The sequence below is a fragment of the Artemia sp. Qi Xiang Cuo genome, chromosome 2 (genome assembly GCF_049724085.1).
Source record: "Artemia sp. Qi Xiang Cuo chromosome 2, ASM4972408v1, whole genome shotgun sequence".
In the NCBI taxonomy this organism is placed as follows: Eukaryota; Metazoa; Arthropoda; class Branchiopoda; order Anostraca; family Artemiidae; genus Artemia; species Artemia sp. Qi Xiang Cuo.
The window spans coordinates 55,158,957-55,180,659 of NC_142795.1; the positions used below are offsets into that span (position 1 = coordinate 55,158,957).

The 21,703-nt window shown below is 34.6% G+C and overlaps 1 protein-coding gene across 1 annotated transcript in view; it reads right to left on the reverse strand.

Moving 5' to 3' along the window:
• The window catches only part of LOC148955384 (macoilin-like), a 71,765-nt gene that overhangs the window by 30,658 nt on the left and 19,404 nt on the right, over positions 1 to 21,703 (reverse strand). Inside the window, exons 2-8 of the mRNA XM_089101927.1 lie at positions 21,540 to 21,684; positions 18,834 to 18,960; positions 16,445 to 16,574; positions 13,482 to 13,548; positions 10,915 to 11,065; positions 4,229 to 4,349; positions 2,962 to 3,174 (exon numbers count right to left, since the gene is read on the reverse strand). Coding sequence (XP_088958053.1) covers positions 2,962 to 3,174; positions 4,229 to 4,349; positions 10,915 to 11,065; positions 13,482 to 13,548; positions 16,445 to 16,574; positions 18,834 to 18,960; positions 21,540 to 21,684 — 954 coding nt within the window. The remainder of the gene's footprint in view (positions 1 to 2,961; positions 3,175 to 4,228; positions 4,350 to 10,914; positions 11,066 to 13,481; positions 13,549 to 16,444; positions 16,575 to 18,833; positions 18,961 to 21,539; positions 21,685 to 21,703) is intronic.

Here is a 21,703-nt window from a genome sequence, read left to right on the forward strand (position 1 = left end):
TAAATCGCTTTTTTAAAGTTAAAAATACCTAAAAACTATATACAGATACAGGCTACAACAAAGAAAGAAACAGAGAGAAAAAATCAGGTCAAACACTACATGCAGGCCTCCTTAATTATTTCTATACTAATTATCATTGATTAATTCTCTGGTAGAATTTTGGAACTGAAGAAACATCCCTAGATCTTCTGAACTGAGACATCCTATATTCATGTGCTCCCGTCATTCGAAAGATGTCCAAAGATTCAGGCTGTATTATTTTTGAATAATACGCAATTGATCTCCAAATCCCCTCTGTTGTTTAGACCCTTTAGCGGCTTATCGCCCTTTCCTTCAACTAATGTTAAGATTTACGCATTTTTAGAACTATCATTGCTTAAGAATACCTCAAGCTCCTCTATGACGTCATTTTGGGACAAAGAGACGGCACAGGCGGGAATAGGCCATTCATCAGATGACAGATCCTTCACAAAATTCGATTTAACCCTAAGTGATTCCCCATCACATAATTTTTTAACCATAACGAAAGTATTGCAAAACTAATTTTAACTCGATAAATAAAAGTTCAAATAGGGATAAAATCCTTTTAATAGACAGTGATGATAGAAATTCACAAAAATACCAGATATTTTTTTACTGCTGATGATCAGATCAGATGCTGATCAGAGTTTTACTACTGATGACGGTCACTGTATATGTGACCGAAATATCTGGTATTTTTGTGAATTTCTATCATCACTGTCTATTAAAAGGATTTTATCCCTATTTGAACTTTTATTTATCGTCATGGAAAGGCAGTGTGGTCTCCGAAATTATCTAATTTTAACTCATTTCGAGCCTTACTTAACATAGTTTTCATTGTCGAGCAGATAACGAATAAAAAAGAAGTCCATATTAAATCATGAAGTGATACCAGTTTTAGGTTTCTACCTCCAAGCTTTCGTTTATTCGAGCCAGGTTTCAGCTTTCGAGTCAAGCAATCCGTTCTATGACACAAGCAAGCTTGCGCCAGATTCAAATTAGGTTTGAAACTAAAATCCGAAAATAGATAATATGTGGAAAAGATTTCTGGTCCAAGCATCTTCTCAGAAAAGTAAATACAACAGCCTAGAGATCCAAAAAGGAGCATCTTCCAACCACATTCAAAGTGCTGCCATCTACTCGTACCAGCCATTCCTGCTGGAGATTTCAGTTGCATTCGTCACTCGTTTTCGACGTCTGAGACTTGGGGATAGGAACATAAACCGTTTATTCCTATTTGTTTATTTAAATAGCTATCATAGCGCTCAAAAATGAACGCCAAATTGTGCCGCTTTTACAACTACAAAGAAAGCGCAAAAGAAGGGTTACTTGTTAAATACACTAATCAAAGATGGCACAAAGGACTGTGTAAGTCTGCTCGCACAGCACTTGCCGGATTGCAGTTTGTTCTGAGTCAGCAGCAAGTCTGCTGACTCGTGCGGAAAGTGAGAGAATGCTGACTTCTCGCTTGCTAATATGGTTTTTCCGAATTTGATTATTAATTCATTTCTTCGATCGAACAAAGTGGTCAAGCTTGAGAGCTGAAGAACCCATCATTATTGGGATATATATCGGAAAAAAAAAAAAAAAAAGACAAAAAATCTGTACAAAGTTCGGTTCACTCCAAAAAGACTGACTCCAAGTACTGACTCGGCATAAAAACGAACTAAGTCCAAGCTGCAATTTGTCTTTCCCTACTGCCAACTTTAGTTGCTCAAAATTATTTCCTAGAATGTCCCAAAATTTACAATAAGGGAAGGAGTGAAGCCCCATACACTTCTTTCAGCTATAAACCCATTTTCAAAAATTTACATTTCTCTGCCAAAATTCTCCTTTGTTCACGATTTTTTTTTTTTAACTTTAGATCACCTAGATTAGTATTTTATTGACTTCCTTGAATCTTGTATGTGAATTTGTGACTGCCGTCAAATACTGCAACGAAAATATTTGGTGTGGACTCGAAATATTTTATTGAGAGTTATGGTGATACAATTAAATTTAAGGAATCCTCAAAGAATTATAAAAGGAAAGTATTAAATTGATAAAAAAAAATTAGGCCTCCCTAAGGACGTGGATGATTTTTTGGACCTCTGTTTTCGTGGGTTATCGTGATCTATTGCTTGAAGTCAAGTTTTATGTGGGTTACAAAAAAAGGAGAAAAAAACCATCGCAGCTGCGAACACAAGGTTTTTAAGTAAAGTGGGTTTAAGTGGGCTTTTGAGTGTTTTTTCCTCAGCGGTTTTTGGCCAATTTGCGAACTGATTTTATGCTTGAATCAGCGGCAACTAAATTGGATCTGAAAAGATTGTTTTTACCTATTTCTGTTTTTATTCCCACTAATTGACACTCAGTTAGAGTAGTTAGCTTGCAAAGCACCATAAAAGATAGGAGAGACTTTACGAACCATAGAGTATGACATAAAATAATCCAAGTCTATGAAGCAAGGTTACCATTGGTCCGAAGAAAAACCCTTACAAATTCGTCAAAAGATGATAGGAAAAAAAATCTTGCCATTTGCATGGAAAACCATGAAATTTTTTTTCGAAAATAAATCTGGTTTTAAAGCCACACCTTACCGCTGGAAAATTTTGGTTATCTCAATAGGAGTGATTTCAAAAGCAATTTTTTTTTTGTAACTTTTAAACATCACAAGCCTACGTAAAGACCAGAATATTCGAAGTTAAGAACTAGAAGATCAGAAAAAACCCTAGGAAAAGGAGAACTAATCATAAAACTGCTCATAAATCACCTGGAATGGAAGCCGAGCTACGAGATTATCTTAAATATCTGATACATAGTAGTCAATTAAAGAGATTAAAGTAAAGGAGGTGAAACATTTATCAGCTATGACGTAGGTTCTTTTTAAGGATGAAAGGATAAAAGGAGGGTGAACGAAAGGATAAAAAATTTGACTCGGAATATAAACTAATTCATACATACCTTCGACGCTCCAAATACTCTGCATCACCCATAGGTATGACACCATTACTAGTAGGCTTTGAGACTTTACTTGCGTTATGGGCATGCTCCTTCAAATTATTATTTTTTTCTTCGTTTATAACATGATCTGATTTACTATTATTACTATCATTTAAGCTTGACTCTCCCTTTTCAGGTATACGTTTAGAAGATGGCCGACTAATGAACTGTCGACTGAAAAAATAAATAAAACTATAAGGCTTCTAAAAATCAAAGAAGAATATGACAAAAAAGAGATGAGACAAGAATATGACAAAAGAGAGAGATGAAACAAAGATGTTTCAAAAAAAGAGAAAGATGAAAGATGACAAAGAGAAGAGATGAAATATGACAAGAATAGAGAAAGAGAGAGAGAGGGAAAACAGAGAGGGAAAGAGAGAGAACATTAAACTATTTGATGTTATGACATTTTATTTATCAACACAAATAACTGATATCGGAAAAAACGCTTCTCACTTTTTTTTTACTGTTACGCGTCCTAACTTCAATTTCTTATTTTTTCGAAAACAATTTTCTTCTTTTACTTTTTTTAAAATTGAGTTTTGCAATGAGATATCAAAATTATTTAGAAAATTCTGCATACTGACTCTACCAAAAAAGCAGACAAAGTATTTTTTTCGCAGCGTCAACTCTTCGAGAGAAAACTTATATTTGATGCCATTTTGGTTTCGATCTTTCGATTCTTCCGTCAAAGATACTATTTAAAAAAAAAAACAAGTAAAAATATCAGTGTTTGAGAGAATAAAATGCCTAATTCTTTGACTTAAGATATAAGTAACAAAAACTTCACGAAAGTCTCACTGAAATGTTTTCAGAGTGCCAAATTTTTTTTTTTACTTAAATAGCATTTCAAGTAAAAGCACTTCAAGTACTTTACAACGGCAGTCTTTAGATAGAAAATTTACTTTACAGAGCCTATACTCGTCTCTTCTCTTAAACGAACGTTGTACTTGACTTCGTCTTTCCTGACACTCAAAAATTTAGGCGGCTGAAACAATTAGTTTCTATAGAATCAAATTAGTATTAATTACAAGAATCTTTTGGCGTAAACAATGATGAATTTGAACCGTTAAATTTGGTTCTCAATATATATTTAATGTTTATGAGCGGAATTCCTCCCTTAGCTGCTAACTCAAAATATATTAGCACGTTCTCAAGACATTTCTTTGAATTGACGCTCAAAACCAGAAATTTCTCGTAGAACCAAATGATATAACAAATACTTTACCTTAATACAGTTGAAGAATTAGATGAATGAGTTTGTGATGAGGACAGATGAGTATTATTTGTACTTGAAGGAACACTTAAAGGAATACTTGAATTAAATGATTCTTCTGATTTAATAGAACCTGAAAGAAACATCGCTTAGTTAATTTGCTGTTTTCGAAAGGAATAAAAACTAAACTAGGGCCAGGATGGCCAGCTATCTAGGGCCAAACGAAAAGCAGGTCGTCCCCGAATGGAGCGGTACTTGCGGAAGTTCATATGTGGGACGTACTAACCAGAATTTAAAAATGAGATTGTTACAGCATAAAGATTCTATTTCTTCTGCTTTAAAGTAAGATTCTAAGTTTGAAGATTTTACTTCAGCCCTTTCAGAACATATTTTCAATTTGCCAGACCATTTTATTTTGTTCTATAATGTCTCTTTGATTTCTAAGGATCAAGATTTAAAGCAAAATTTTCGTGAAACTCTTGATATGAAGAAAACCTTATTCAAGAATATTGCTTTGAATCGTGACACATATGAATTTGGGCTGAATCCCGTGTATGATAGTTTATTAAAGTCTGACAAAAGAAAGTTCACTATATCAACTGTAGTTGACCTCTGTCCAAATGGTATATCACCGAACGCGACCAAGTCGAATCCAGGAAGATCAAAGAGGCTAGTTTCTATTTTTCCGTCGTTGATCATAAGATATTTAAAAAATATTTAGTTTTATCTGGTTTTACACATAAACTATTATTTTAAATTGTTTTAGTTTAGTTTTATTACTGATGACGGTCACTGCATATGTGACCGAAATATCTGGCATTTTTGTGAATTTCTATCACTGTTATCATCATCACTGTCTATTAAAAGATTTTATCCCTATTTGAACTTTTATTTATCGAAAGATTTAAGGGAAAGGGAAGTTCCTGGGAGGGGGTAAAGAGGGGGGGGCTTTGAATAGATTAGGATGGTGGAGGAGCATGCGTAACTGTGTTAGCCTCCGGCGACTTGATGCTGCATTTGGTTGATGCTGCAGTTGGTTGGTAGTAGCAGTTTAAAACATCTATTTTATTTCTGGAAAACTATGGGAAGGTTTGAAAACTTCAGAGGAAGTTTTCTTCTCCGTTTCATCGTCACCATGTCATTTTTTTCGAGTTCTCATCTGTTTATCGCTACCAAGCTGCGTAGGCTACTCCTGATTTTGAAAAAAAAAATGTACAAAAGCAGTAATATTGTTTCCCAGAACAGATACATCAATTGAATGAACTGAAATTTCGCTCAATGCGTACATGTTGGAAGTGCAGGTTGGCTTGCCACACTTCACATCATAGAAAAATCCAAACTCAATTGAATTTTTAGAGCTTCCTTTTCCGATCAAAGTCAAGATCATTTAATCAATCATGTAATAAGAACATGTAATTAAACTAACACTCCAATTTTGAGCAACAAGGCTAAAGTGACAGCCCGAAAATTTGTAATTATATATACACTTTGAATCTATCGTTGCCTCAAAAGAAAAAACCCCAGTTCCCCGGGGAAGTGAAATAGATCTTTGTGTACTTAGTTAAAGGCATCTATCCAGAAATTCCCAAAATGAGCACTTTACGAGGAAGCACAAGGTGGAGGGGCACGGGCTTTTACGAAATTACTCGTAACTCTATAATTTGGTATTAAACATCATTATTATATTTTTCTCTCATTTTCTCATACATTCGTCATATTAAGAAATTATTATACCTTCTAGGGCAAACTATATCTTTCAAAATTTAGGGGGGAGGTGTAAACAAACCTGGACGGCATATACCCCCTCCCTCGTTCAAGCCACTGTTCTTCATTCCTACACGGACTGGGACACTTTGTCATGCTCTTCTGTTAACCTGTCATTTTATATTCAAACTCATTAGGCTTAGAAGGACAGTCGAGAATTCAATAGACCTTATTCCTTAACAAAAGTACACCTCACCTGGACATGATTGAAAATTACAACCAAATTAAACCTATCTTTTAAACCTAAATTTTTGAATTAAAATCAACTTGGTGGACTGTAATGAAAAAGTTGAGAACCATGGCTAAATGGAAAAAAGAAAAGCCGAGACAGATAGTCTGAATGAGAGGCAAAGCTGGCATTAGCCTTTTCAGAATTGTATAAAAATGATCTCATTTCACTTGTAACAGGGGTCTTTCATCAATATGTTCATTACCCTGAACCAAGCTTATTGATATACGTTTTTAACGCTTTGATTCAGAAGTATAATAGCCATAATTAAAATGACAGTTCATATCATGTATTATTATAGAGATAAACACTCATTAGACATGCACTTTGGAACAATTGTTGCCTCGAAAGAATAAGCACCTGTTCCCCTTGGAAACAAAATATCATCAAATAGCCTAGTACTTAGCATTAGCATACAAGAGAAAGCTTCTTCTCAAGCACATTTCTCTTAAGAAAAGCTAGACTATAACAGAGCGCAATGCTTTCCGAACAAATTGCTTTCTCTGCATTGGAAACGGATAACGCAAACATTATCCGTTTCATTATCCGGGGGGGGGGGGCTTTCAAACAGATTTACGAAATGGTTTGATATGGTTAGTAGCATTCCAGTTATCATTATAAAATATTCTATTCAGCATAAAATAATACTATTTTGTTAGTTCGGCTGTCGGCTTGCATCGTATTCATGATTTGACACTCCACTAGCTGCAGCTAAAAGAATGTAGTTAGTCCAACATTATCAAGACCAAAACAAGTAGGTTGAAGGCAGGGAGTCCTATTCCCTACACATTTGGTCTAACAGACACTTAAAAAAAGCTTTGACATAAAGCCTCATCTTTATAGTCACCAGGCTCCCCCCACAAAAATCTTCTGATTTCGCCGTAAAGTTTGGAGGCCGTTGCACCTAAGATACTCTTGATTTTGGTTTTAAGTAAGGCAAACGAACCATAAATATTTCCCTATATATTTCTGTGAAAGATAGTCATGCCTAAATAGATTTGTTAAATAAAAAACAAATGTTACGAAACGAAAGTAAAGAGCGACACTAAGACGACTCGAGATCACCACTGTATATGAAGGAGGCTGCCGGAACCCTCAATCCACCGCTTTACCCCACAGTTTATCTAGTAATTAGCTAGCAAAATAGGAAATAAGCATGGGCTCTGTTTCTGGTTTCTGTTCTTTTTTTAAAGTACCTGTTTCTGTTGTGTTCTTACAAAAAAACAGAAACAGAACAGAAAAAGATGACTTGTTTTCTATTTACCTGTTCTGTTCTGTTTCTGTTTTTATAATAACTATTTTGTCCTGTTCTTGCTTTTACTTTATTGGTTCGAGAATGATATATTAAGAAATTTCGAACTTGCATAATAGTGTTTTAAATCATAATTTGAAATTTTGAAGAAGCGTGGTTACGCCCCTTACAGTTTTTGGAATTGGAGCGTTAATATAAAGTAGAAGTAAGTAAAATGATGGCACTCAGTGTGTCTAACATATCAAATGTGCTGCTAGATTGTTTCAGCTAGGCAAAATTAGGGCTTAGTAGTCAGCTGAGTATGTAGGTGTGTAAATGGGAGAACGGCAAAGGTGCAGTTTTGTTCCACTAAAATAACTTATTTTTTAGTGTATATTATTCAGTCATGAGCAGCAAAGTTGCATAGATACTGTCAAGGTGACGCAGGATTCATACAAATAAATTATTACTGTATATTCTGGTTATATTGATAGGGCCGCTGTATCCTACATTACATGGGAAGTAATCTGCACCTTTGACCGGGAAAACTTTAATTCAACGGTTTTTATGGAATTTATGCTGCAAGATAACAGTGACTTGCTATGATTACCATACTAGCCTATACATGATAAATACCGATTATTAATTGTAAATATTCTTAAATGTTTAGTCAGAGACGAATGTAAATGTATTGAAGTCTTGTCCAGTAGAAATATAGTTTTCGCTGGCACGTTTCATTGCATCAACATAACAAGATACACTTTTTCAGGATGCCAAATATACTTTTTCTCATGTTAATAAAACTATCTCTAAATATAATTAATGGAAACCCATTCAGGGAAAAGCCTAGAGTTGAAACAGTGGCCTAACTAGCTGATTTTGGCCTAGCTGGCCAAAGTCTTATTATATACTGATACACTTTTCTCATTCTGTAGGATAACACACCTCCGGTGAACACGGTAATTTTTGCCATACAGCACAATAAATAAAAAAAATTGTCACTAAGTAGTATATTATTTCTTGTATCTGTGTCTTAAATACCTATTATAGACAAGTAAATTCCCGTAAAAATTAATACTGTGTTGCAATTGTCTTCTTCAACGAGCATTCACTCTTGAATCATTGACGAAAAAAAAATTCAAATTTAGCGTAAAGAGCATGCAGAGGTGACGGCAGCCAGACTCATAAACAGGATATGTTCTATTCAATTTGAATTTTGATGTTGCACTTTACTTTTTTCTGAAAAATTGTTTTTATATTTGATTTATGCTTATTTCTATTGCCATGCTCGGTGTAATATAAATATAAGGACAGCTCCTGCCTCAACTGCCTTTGCCTTTACGTTGAAATTTAACTTATGCATGACAATACTCCGAAAAGGAAAACTGCCCCTGGAAAATATTGCTCTTGGGTAATGCCTCCACCAAATAATCTTCCAGTTTTGCGCAGGTAAGCATACGACAGTATGACATTCGCTACAAAAAAGCCACCAGGCCATTGCAACAATAAAAAAAAATAAGAAGTCTCCCCAGCCACCTAATAATATAAGAAAAATCCAATCTTTTACTTCAAATTAAAATATCTTGGCAATAATAGGGGAAAACATCTCCTCTTACCATCCCATATTACATGCTTATTCCAAACATATTATTCAGAATAAGGAGGGTACTAGAGGTCAAATCCCCTCTCCACACTTATTGCTAGGACCTCTTTAGCTATGCTCCCTCATTCCAGGCAGTGAAAATTTTCGGCCTTAAAACGTCCTGGATACTGATAAGTGTGTGACAAGTGTGGATACTACGGTTTTGCTTGGTCCTGAATTAGTCTGACTCCATGCTATTTAAATTAAATTACAAAAAGAAAAAATGCCCCTTAAAGGTACTTTAAAAGGGAAACTTCTGATGTATACTAGCAGACGCATGCTCGATCGTAAGGGGTGAACTGATATCATGTTTTGTAGTAGTAGGTATGTTTTGAAGTCCAAGCCCATGGGAAATTGAGAAAAAAAGAAAAAAAAACCTTTAAAGGGTTTTTCCCCCTTCAAACAACATGGAGTCAAAGCCTGACTTCATATTGATACTAAAGATTCCGGTGAGATCCACCATACTGACACCAGCCGATTGTCTTATGTCTGCCATCATGCAAACTTACTTGAAAGCCAGCTAACTTCAATCTATGAATCTTCTCTAATTAGCAAGGCTTATATAATGGATTTGATTCTCTCCTTGCATCAATTTAATGCACGACTTCTCTGCTTTGTCGGACAAACTTGACCCCCTCCCTCGTCACAAAAAATATACATAGTGACCTTTTGGCAATTTTCAAAAAAAAACTTGACAAAAACTGGGTCACGCGCAGTATTGCGGGAGCAACGCCTTAGGTTTTGTTAGTCGGAATAGTTTGAAACGTTGTATTTGTCGACCCCTCAACAATTTTGAAAGGGTATATCCTAGGAAGAATGAAAAAAAAACAAAAAACAGATAACACACGTTTTATAGATGTGTCTCATAATAACTGTTTCGGCTTAAAACCAACTTAAATCACAACATTTCGAACTAAATCAATCTTGTTATTTTAAAATGTAGCACAAGCTTATTTTACATTACTTAACACAAAAATATAAAACCTAACCCAACTTTTATTGTTATTAAAAAAAAATGTAGTATGTGCTAGTTCAGGCTACGCTACTTTGCCTCAAAACACAATGACTATTATTTGAATCTGATTTTATTGTAAAAATAACTAGACTTTTGTCTTGTTTATTACACTTTGATTGCCACATAAACACTTTACTAATAATTGCAAAACTATGTCACCACTGTGTTGCATTATTTTTTATAATCGCTGCGTAACCACTAGCACGGAGACAAGTTTTTAAGCCAAAATATACCGCAAACGAATAAAGGCAGAATACTTAGCACATTTACATAATATTTCGCCTGTGAAGGTTAAGACGGTTTACGACTCTCGTTTACAAATCAATCTAATTAAGTGATATTAAGTGTGATATATTAGGCACAACAGTAAAAGTGGCAATAGCTTGTTACAGCAGCAACTTTTCTTCTTTCGACCGTTTTATGCCTAATTATTAATCAAATTACAATACAGCAATAAAAACAAGTCAGATACGAAGCAAATGAGTTCAAAAAATAGAATTAAACTGTTGAATAGTCTTTGTATTTATTCATCTTTCTTTTTACTTTTCCATTTTTTTCAAGATTTTAACGAAAAATAAGAAGACACAATGTTCAGTGCCCTTGCTCCTAACACCTGGGCGTAACATTATCATGGTTGCTGCACGGTGTCAGGTAGAAACAGGTGCTTGACCAAAGTAACATAACAACATAAATATGTAAAGAAAGTATCCACCGAATCTTATATTTTTTTCCTACCAGAATACAGTCAGAATTATAATGACATACCGCCAGAACTTCCTCAGTCCCATTTTAACAGTCTTAAAAACCGGGAACTTACTTTTTGATCTTTCTGTTGTTGCAGCTATCACTTGCTCTTCTTCAAGCATTTTTTTCTGCTTGTCGTATAATTCTTGTTGTTCTTCAGGTAGTGCTTCAACTAAAAGCTTCATGTAAAATTCGTTCTCTTTTGCCACATCTTTTTGCTTTCGCTAAAACGAATGGCTATTTAAATAAATGAAATGCTTAGAATAATGAACACTAAGCACAAAATGAGGTGAGACACCTGAGGTCGAAACACTAGCAAACGCTTGTCCACACAACCATGACCGAGGTTTCTGCCATGGTCACTCCCCAAGATATTCCCTATGGTTTTATTACAGTTAGAATCTAATGGCATTCGTGGCTGGGACGTCCATTGTTTCTCTTACCCCCCCCCCCCACCCCCATCCTTATAAAAACGTCTAAGAAACGTGTAGCCTATCTTCCTCTTCTTTCTTTGGTGATGATTCTCCGCTGTAATAGACTAACACCAATCGCCGTTACTTGGAATACCCTATAATCCCACTTTACTCGAATCTTTCCACTGTCCCATGCGCTCTTTGGCCGAGTAAACAGCAAGTAATCACTGAAACAAAATGATTATTATGAAAAAAATACTGATAATATCAGGATTCTCCCAGGATTAAAACTTAGTCTAAAAACGCTTGAATATTCACACATATAATAATGGGTCACATCCAATCAAAGATTATAGAATAAAGAAATTGTATAAACCTTCAGAGGAATAGATCTGAATACGAACTGTCAAGTCGAGGATGTAGAACTCTGGACAACTGCCACTATAATGTTGCCAACAAATTTCAAATACAAAAATCTACCCTATAAATGTGTAAATCGGCCAATGTGACCACATTTTAATGCAAAAAGATATTTGGAAATTTATCAATGTAACTTGAAGAAGAAAGACTGCAGTGACAGATCAGACAAAAATACAGAGCAGAAGGAGAAACAGATTGCAACAAAAAAACAGCAATATAATCTGTGCAATACAGTAACCAAACCCAATACAGTTACTCTAATTAGACAAAGAGAAAAAAAAAATACAAGGCCAGGAGAATAGACAGATAAAAATACAGAAACCTTGAAAAAGATGTAATAAAGAATATGAAAAACCGCTACAGGCTCATAATGTTTCGGAGCAACACCTCTGCTTTCATAACTATGCTGTGGAGTAACATTACCACTTTCATAGTTGTATTGAAGAGTAACATAGTTTTAACCATCAAAATGGAACAAAAGAAAATTTTCCTAGATCTGAAAATGATCTTCTTAAGGATCATGTAATATCGAATAATGTGGAAGACGAGTCACAAAAATATGCCGATTTCTTTCATTTTGGGCTGCAAAACAACCGTTTCGGCCCTGGCAAACCGATAGTACTATCAAACAAAAATTTGGCGATAAACAATCGGTTTACAACGATCAAAAAGTCAATTGTATGACCCTACACTTTCGGAGTCTACACTAAAACCCCTGGCATATTTTTCTGTAGACATATAGTTCGTCCGTACAAAGGGAATGGTTGAAATAGACCATTTATTATCCTAAAAGCTGCGGATTTGTATATTTCAGTTTAATGAATTTTACCTATTTAATTAGTATTAAAACCAGATCTACTCAAGCTTATATCATTTCGAAAATTCCGTCTTAAGAGTTTCGATCACTATTAACGAGGATAACTTTTTACTTACCGTTCATGTAATGAATGATTTGATTGGAAAGTCGTTTCTATTAAATCCTTTTCAATGAGCAAAAGCACAACAAATCAATATGCTTGCTTATTATAATAACTTAATTATGTAGACTTTGCCTCTGAGAACTTGTCAATCATCAGGTACACTAATATCTATAGCAAAAAAGAGATTTTGAGATGACGCTTTTTAAGGTTTAATGTGCTTCTCATGCATAATGGACAAATCAAATGCAAGATAAAAAAGAAATATTTCTATTCGAGCACAATTATTTTTGATTCAAAAAGTCAATTACAATTTTATGTTCATGTTGCTGAAAGATGCTCCTTGTATTTATGCAATTAACGATTATTTGGGGGTCTCTCTAAAGGCGAAGAGACTTCCAGCCTGTTTCAATGTTTACTTGCATTACTGTTTTTCTACTCTTTTTTGAGGGTCAAAGCGAAAATATGTTGCCCATTTCCAGTTAACACACAATTTTAGGTTTCCTTACCCACCTCCCCCTCTCCCCCCCCCAAAAAAATAGACTTGCCAGAACTACTTATAATATTCGTCAAAATTTCGTGAAAAGTTATAATATTCGTGAAAAGTCCTCGCTGGGCTTAAGGTACATCAAACTATTGTTTCCACAGCTGCACATTAGTTTTGGCTGAGAGTCACCAACATAACCAGTAATACAGGTCGGGACTTTTTTTGGGACTCTTTTATGTTGTTGTTATCCATTTTTTTCTACCATTATTACATTGCAGATATTACAATTATAAAATCATTACAAAAAAAGTTGGACACCTTTAAAAGTGAAATTGCACAAATAAACAAGGATGTGATTATCTTGGAAAATTAAATAACAAGAGAAAAAAAGGCAGTTACATACCAGTCTTATTCTGTAACTCATATAACTTTTAAATCCAAATCCTAATGTTACCACAGGATATCCAATGCTGAAAAGAAAAATACATCGCGTCAGTTGAAAAAAAAGAAAAAAAAAATGTCTTCAAAATAACAACCAATCAATCAAACCACAGATTTTTGTTCGAGAACAAACTTTACTAAAGTGATACGAGCAACCGAAAGATGGCAAACTAGAATTAGACACTAAATGATGGTCAAAAAGAAGAAAAATGCAATAGCAAAGGAAAAACAAAATATTGTATATATATATATATATATATATATATATAAATCATTAGCATCGCTATGGTCACAATTTCGTTTGGAATAGAGGAAAGATAGTGATTGAGAAAAGGGATCATGTTAGAGATCTCGTAAGCGGCTACGGTAATTCCGGTACATAGCCTAAGTCTTCAGAAAAGTGAACAAAAATCGAAAATTAGTTTTTCAACTGTAATTAACAAATAATTGTCTACACAAGGAATATTATTTAAAACACCAAGGTACTGCAAAACCAAAAAAGGAGACAATTTCTTCCTATTTTTAAAACTTTTACAGCTTTAACGTCTCTTGAATAACAAACACACAATGAAAAACAGGTGTCTGAGTTCATTGAGTCTTGACTTAAGGACAAGTATTTGGTCCACCTTCTTACAACTGTAAAATATATTCAAGTTATCAGTATCAGTTATCAGTAATTCAGGATATTTGGTTTAGACCATCAAAGTAAAAAATTTCATGTTTAAAAAATCTATCGAGTTTCGTCACCTTTTGAACTACTGTAGCCAAAAAATGTATTCGAGAAACCCAAATGCAGACTTCTTGTCTGCTGACTGAAAAATAAAATGTTTCCCTCTGGTGATCACAAGAAAGGAACATCCATTTAACACGATAAGGTTGATGTTCAAGATTACTTAAAACAGTCTTAAAGTGCCAAAGCTTCTTCATTTTTGACAAATCTGGGCATTGAATTTCGTGCAAAAATTACGTTCAAATCTTGATTAGTGGTAGTGTAGGGCAGAAATTCTCAGTTACCATTTTTAGAGGGCACCAAATCTTGCTTTAACTGAGCTTTAAATTTTACAATTTAGCAGCACTTGATGAATAGATTTTCAATTATTGTGAAATCTATTCCGATGGACATCACAGTGTCGTATAACGTATCTTAAAACTGTAAAAGTATTTCGTTTGAATCACAAAGTCAGTGGCAGTAAATGTTAGTTTTCTCAACATACATTTTTAGATATATCTTCTTGGTAAAATGCTGAGATAAAGTAGCCTATACAAAGAGTTCCGGTAAATACTACTTTGGCTGTGCGTTATGATGGAAAAATCTTTTGTTGAGAAAAAAGAAATATCCAAAAACAATTCCCTCTATGTCCTCCTCAATTTACTAAGACTCTTTATGTACAGATAGCCGTCAAGAACAAAGCCTGTTGGTGAAAGAATAAGAAGAACGCAATTTCTGTTCTTCTTTTTGTTTAAATTAACACTAGTTAGATTAGCTGAATATTTAGGGATGCAAAGGCCCTGTAGGGAGGGGGGGGGCAAAGAGCCCCACCCTCCTCCTCCTCCTCTTATATGTTTTTATTTTGGGAGAAGCACGTATTTTTTGTATTTTTCACACTATACTCTAATAAAAGTAGGTACACAAGTAAGTCCGACTGAGTACCACTTTCGTTGTGTTTCTAGGAAAGCCTCTTTGTTGAGGATAAAGAAACATTTCAATACTTCCCACCGCCCTAACCTAACAGTAAACTTTCATTTTCTATCACCATGACCACACAAGTTTGTTGATGTAACTAAAATAACGAAAATGGGGATATTTCAGTGCTACTTAATTTTTTTGTATATGTAGAGACCGGTGTTACATTCTAATCACCAGAGCTAGGGGGTTAAAAGGGATGATCGCACCCCCCTTTTTTTTCTGAAGCCATTTTCCCCAGTATAATCATGTCTTCCAGCCTTATATACTGGAAGATCGTTATTTCCTATATCTTTCATTATTGGTCCCGTTTTGATAAATAGTGAAATTTTGGTTGCTTTTACACTCATCTCCCTCCCTGTGAATAAGTCTTACACCCCGTTACAGAAATGCTAGAAATTCAAATAGAGGATGGAAGAGGATAAGCTGTAGGTAAGTTTAGACTAACTAAGTTGGAGGCACAAGATTACCAGGGCCCGAGCAACAGAGTTTTCCGCGAGGATAATCGCCAGGGGGGGGGGGTAAACGCCAGCCACCCATTCAGAGATATATACACCAATTCTTTTTAGAGATTCTGCTGAGAGATGTCATGTGAGGATGCCCTTTCAATATTATTTTAAATCGTCTCCCCAAGGCCAATGGAAACATGTACCCAAGGACAAGGAAAAGGGACAATATTCAAAAAAGGTTCGAGAATAAAGAATCTTTGTTGTAGAAGTGTCATGTTTATTTAGAAAGATAGACAACTGATTTCCCATAAATTTGAAATGAACTAACGATGGGAATATACGAAGAAGAATTCCCCAAAGATCAAGCAGCACTTAATTGTTAATGTGGCAATAGGATTCTTAATGTGACAAGACAATTTCAAGTACATTTTGCTTTCGCTAAAATGCAAATGCCACCCTAACATTTAGGGGTTTTAAGGGGGCAGTAGCTCAAATTTTATTTGTGATAATTTCTATCCCTTTCAGGTTTGAATCTTAAATTTCTGTTGGCTCTACGTTTCGTATATTCATTCACTGTAATTTCTGACGGTAAGTGAGCCTTACCATATGACTTTATTTCTGCTTATTTAGGTTTTAATGCCGCTCTTCACTTTACTTCATAAACCCTTTTTCGGCAAAAAAAAAAATTATATCCGCGTTAAAAGTAAACAAGAACATGAATACAGAAATTAAGTACGAGTTTAATCACATTTTTGGCGATTTTGGAATGAGAAGACCAAAAATAAGACTTACCAATGTGCAGCAAAAGGCCTGCAGAGATCCATGTGCGCAGGCAAATGCCTTAAATCTTTTAGCCTTACACTGGCTTCTACATAAACAAACAAGAACCATAGAAGAACGGTTGGTAGACATACTCCTCGTTCTAAACAAAACAAACAATTTATATTAGATTTAAAAAGCGAATGAATTTGACAACAATCACAAAGGTTAATAGAAATCAGATTCATGGGCTAATGGACGAATAGTCTATTAGACCTGTCACTTATTCCAGAACGAAACTTGATGCATCTTTCAGTTCATGTGATTCAAGTTTGTGGCTTCTTGGATTTGTTCCTTTACCCAAGAGATTAATTTTCCTAATTTATGCTAGCCATCCAGTCCTCTAGGAGATAATAAAAGTTATCTTCTACCAGCATTAAATAGGAATCAGCCATTTCCACAAATTAATCTAGATCAATCTTGTCAGTTGCAAAACTGCCAAGATAAGTTAATTTTCCAAGTGATAACAAATTCTTCTACAGCAGTACAATGTTGCCGGTTTCGTTTTTTCGCAAGATTTATGGTGCCATCAATTACTTCCATGGATTCTGATAGTCACCAAAAATTCCCAAAGTCACCTTCAATTATAAAATCACCAGCTGTACATGCAGTCAACCATAAAACACACAATTATTCTACAAAGACAGTAATACTTCATAAGATGGGAAATGACCTTGTACTTACCATCAGCAAAGATTGTAGCAAGCTATAAAACTTGATTTTACCTAGCTAATCATTCCTTTGATATTACTTTTTAGTGTTTATATTTTTTTAATTTTTACGTAATCATTGGCAACAAGAATCATTTCAAATAAACATTATTTGTAACTATGCAACTTTTGGGTCCTTTTTGCTTTTTAATATCGTTGCCAGGCATGTTTCCTCTTCTTTATTTGTTTATAAACTAAACAAATTATCTTCCATTGACAAAGGATCAAGCGAAAGTTTTTCTCTTGAGCTTGTTCTCCCCAATGCGTGATTATAAATCCGTCACAACAATGAAATCCCATGTATCTTGGCGTTGACATAGCTCGAGAACTAATGGAATGAGAAACAGATTGCTCCATATGCTTTCTTCAATATTTTTTTCTTTTTTTTTTGGAAACAAAAGTTCTGAAAGTTTTTGGCACCTTGTTCTTTTGCAGCCCTAGGGATTTAACATTTTATCAAAAGGCAATAATTTTACTATCTTTTGATAGCTGAGATTCGTCTACTAGCTTTATCCATCTACTGGAATAAATTTTTGAACTTTTTTTGCATTTTTTTTTCAAGATTAAAAATACGTTGAAAACCCGCAAAAAAGGATTTTTTTTTGGTTTTTTAGTAAATCTGAAGAATTCTCTAAGAAAAACTGGCTCGGTGAATAGATACATCTGAGACTAACGAATTCGATGACAAAAATATCTTACTCTTTCAGTGCAAGTTACAGCTGGAGGCTTGTCACAAAATCGCATTTTGAGCAGGAAACTTTAATCCTTAACTGAAGAGAGCTGTTATTGGTTCTGAAATATTAATAGTAATTTCTAAAACCGGTTGTAAAACAGTATGATAAGACCGACAAGTTTGTTAACCCGGTTAATTAACTACTAAAATTATTATTTAGTAAATAAAACTCTAAGGCAAAATAAATATGTGCGCTCTTTTTAATAGAAAATCCGAAATGTTTTTGAGGCTCAATACTAAAATGGATCAACTCCAGAAAAAAACCAAGTTTTGAGAAATGAAGTTAAGTAAATAAAGTTGAATTTCTTAAATGTTTTTAATTTTTTAGGATGAACAATCAATAGGAAAACAATTGCCTTTAAGAACTAGAATGCCTTCCAGTATTTTAAGAGACCAATAAAACAAACAGTGGAATCAATTCACGAAAATGTAAGAGGGGGAGGGAGGGGGGCAATTCTGTCACTTTTGTATTCCTTTTCTATGGCAATAACATCAAAAAGTATTTTCAACGGAAATACTAAACAGAACACATTTTCCAAAATCTAGGCGGGGACAAAAAACTAACCAAGGGGGCAAATTTCCCTTCCCGAGTAGACACCACTAGAAACAAATAAAATCAACACATATTTGGTCCAATATTTATATAATAGGAAATTGGTTACACCTCAAGTGCTGCTAGAACATTTTAGTCCATGCACGATTTTAGACTTAGTTCGTGAATGCTCGAAAAACATTATTTTGAGATAAACGGTAAATGGGTGTGGGTAAGCTATTTGGAAAATGTCAACAAATGGAATTGGCCTACACAAATACTGAGTGCACCAACTATCATACGCCGTTTACGCTAAGAGAGGTATTCTAGCACCTAGTTTTTGCAGGCACATTAGTAAAGGAATATTAGCGAAAACTGCTTGTATACCTGTATGCCAAACATATTGCACCCAAACATAAGTACTTGCTGCAAAGAACAACCAATGCACTGGTATAAACAGATAGCAGATCATATCAGATGTCACCGTAATGAAGATAAAAAATACGGAGAAAGCCTGGAAAAAACAACAGAGTTAGTGAGCTTAACTCTCAACAGAGAGTTAAGTTAGTGAGCTCTAATTACACACTCTTATATATCGTGAACTATTAAAGTGATTCAAGTTGTCTAATAACATAAGGTTACCACTTTGTTGAGCAGTATCTGATATTTTCATTTTGTTTATTTTATTATTTTACAGTGAGTTTTCTTCATGATTTGTGGTATTCCATATTACCATTTTCAGAATGGTGCGTTTAAAAAACAAACAGCTAGCTTTCTAAACCATTTTAAGGCAAAAGGGAACAAATTGATTTTGTAACCAAACCATTATTTCACTATTTTCATGATTTTTTTGTTTTTTTTTTCAAAGCCCCATCTACATCACAGGCTTTCTTCTGAAACCATCAGGAACGAATATTTCCTGAATACAATTGAATAAACCTACCCACACGGGAGAGGAGAGTGTGAGATTGGCCCAAAGCATACGTATTTACAGGACCAAGCCAGTAAAGCGAAGTGAGCGGGGCCAAAAACACAGTAAAGGTATATTTTACGCAGATTTCTCAAAAGAGTATTTCAAACTAATTATGGGAGCATGAAAAATCTCCTTTTTCCAGAAAATTTCAAAAGTTTTCTGGGGAAAATAAAAATAATTCTAAGAAAATCTTCTTCCTACCCATTTCAGCCCTTCTAAAAGACTTGGATTTGCATAGGCCTATGTCTGCAAAATCCCGCACGCAAAAAAACAACAACTAATTCTTTCCATGTCCATAATAACAATTCTCCTTCGAGAGACACCTTGCTACCTTTGATGATGAGAGCATCCTTGGACTTTCTGGGGGAACGGGGCCTGGGGTTAGTTAGGTTTTAATGGATATGTGTTAGCGGGTACTGTTATGGTTTAATGCCAACTATCTTTTCCTAAATGTTTATAAGTCAGGTTTCTTCATTTTCCTAACAGTTTCTCAGTTACCAAAAACCCAAATTTTAAATGGTTCTATTAGTAGACCAAAGAATCGCCACTTTAGATTTGTAGTTACTATTTTTGATGAAAATTAAGCCGTTGAGTACCACAGAGATTTGATAAACAACACCTTGCAAGAATTTTGGCATTTTAAGGGAGCTAAACCTAATTTTTTCTGGTTCAATACTGAGAACCCTCTTTCATTGCTCAATTAAATCTTAGGTCGGTTATTCGCCGACTAGCCAAACAGATTCATTTCAGGGGAATTTTTGATAGCAAAAAACTTCACTAGCTTTTTGTCACCTCCCTCCACTCGCTCGAGGTTTTGGCCCCGAAAGTTGAAAATCTCTTCGCTCGGTTTGTACTCTGGGTGGTGTAAATAAAATAAGAAAATCACATATGCCAAAATTTACCGATGGAACATAGCGCTGTTTTAAATTATGTCATGTACCAGAACGATCATTATTATCATTTAATTCTGCAACCAAAGTTAGTTATTAAACAGTTCATTCAACAGACGATGGCAGGTTATATATAAAGTTAAACTACTTCAGAACGATTTTTTACAAGGGAAATAGTTTTGCAGCCTTGAATTCTTAAATCAGTATGCACTCATGTTTTAGTCTGATATCGTTTCTTTAATATTTTTCTTTTCTGTACAGTTTCGACTTTTACCAAAAAAGGAATATATTCTCAAAACTTATAATTTTTACAAAAAAAAGATTGCCTAACAAGAAGCTCCGACAAACGGCCCAGAAATTAACAGTCTAATGCTCTGCCAATTAAGTTAGCCAGGCTTATTTTATGGGTTTCACACCCTAGTGTTATTGATATATCGTAATCAAGCAGTTTATTATGCACCAGTTTTTCCTGTAAAGTTTACAGACAAGCTAACCAATATTTAAAATTATATGGATGCCAAATTATCCCTCTTTTCCACAACCACTTTTAAACTAGTATGATAAGGCCAGAAATATCATATATGATGAAACCATTCACAGTCAAATCTTTGACTTGATCTAGACTCACTTAGTATTCTTTTATGTGCATCTTTCACTTTTCTCCCACTCCATGGCGATCTTGCGAAGAACCTTAGGTGTATTCGATCTTCCATGTTTAGTCAATCCAATCTTCATATTAGGGATATTCAAAACCTTTTTACTCCCTAGGTAAGATTAGATTTTAAACCTATAACCACGCGTGTATTTTTTTAATAGCCCGCCTGTATCGACTCAAGGATGTCACTCATTTGTCATCTTTAAACGCATGACAACATTTCTTGGCTTTAGAATCATTTCCCTCTTTCTTTCTCCCTCGTAACCAAGTTGCGTCACGGCATATCTAGGGGGCAGGAGCCATTGACTCTCTCCCCAGGAAAATCGTTGTCCTTCTTAAAAAAAAAATCATCAAAAATGAGTGTAAAGCTTTGTGTTGACAAACATCGGCAAATATCCCTCCCCATGGAAAAACTGTTGCTGCGGCTACAGTCGTGAATAGCTGAAATTATTCAATAAATAGACTATACCTGTTTCTCCTGGCAAGTCTAAAACTAAAAATATCAATAAAATGAATTAATGATAAATAATAAGTTTCAGTCTTTAAAAATACTGAGAGTTTTGAAAAGTACTTACGAATCCTTGGTACTTGAACGAGTCGTAAAATGACCTTATCACAAGCCATACTGGCCACAAAAATTCAAATCTGAATTCCAGAATAAAATCAGCCATAAGAATGAAAGCCCAAAAGACGAAGAATTTGGTGTAAATAAAGTTGTTGCTGGAAAAAAAGCCTTATT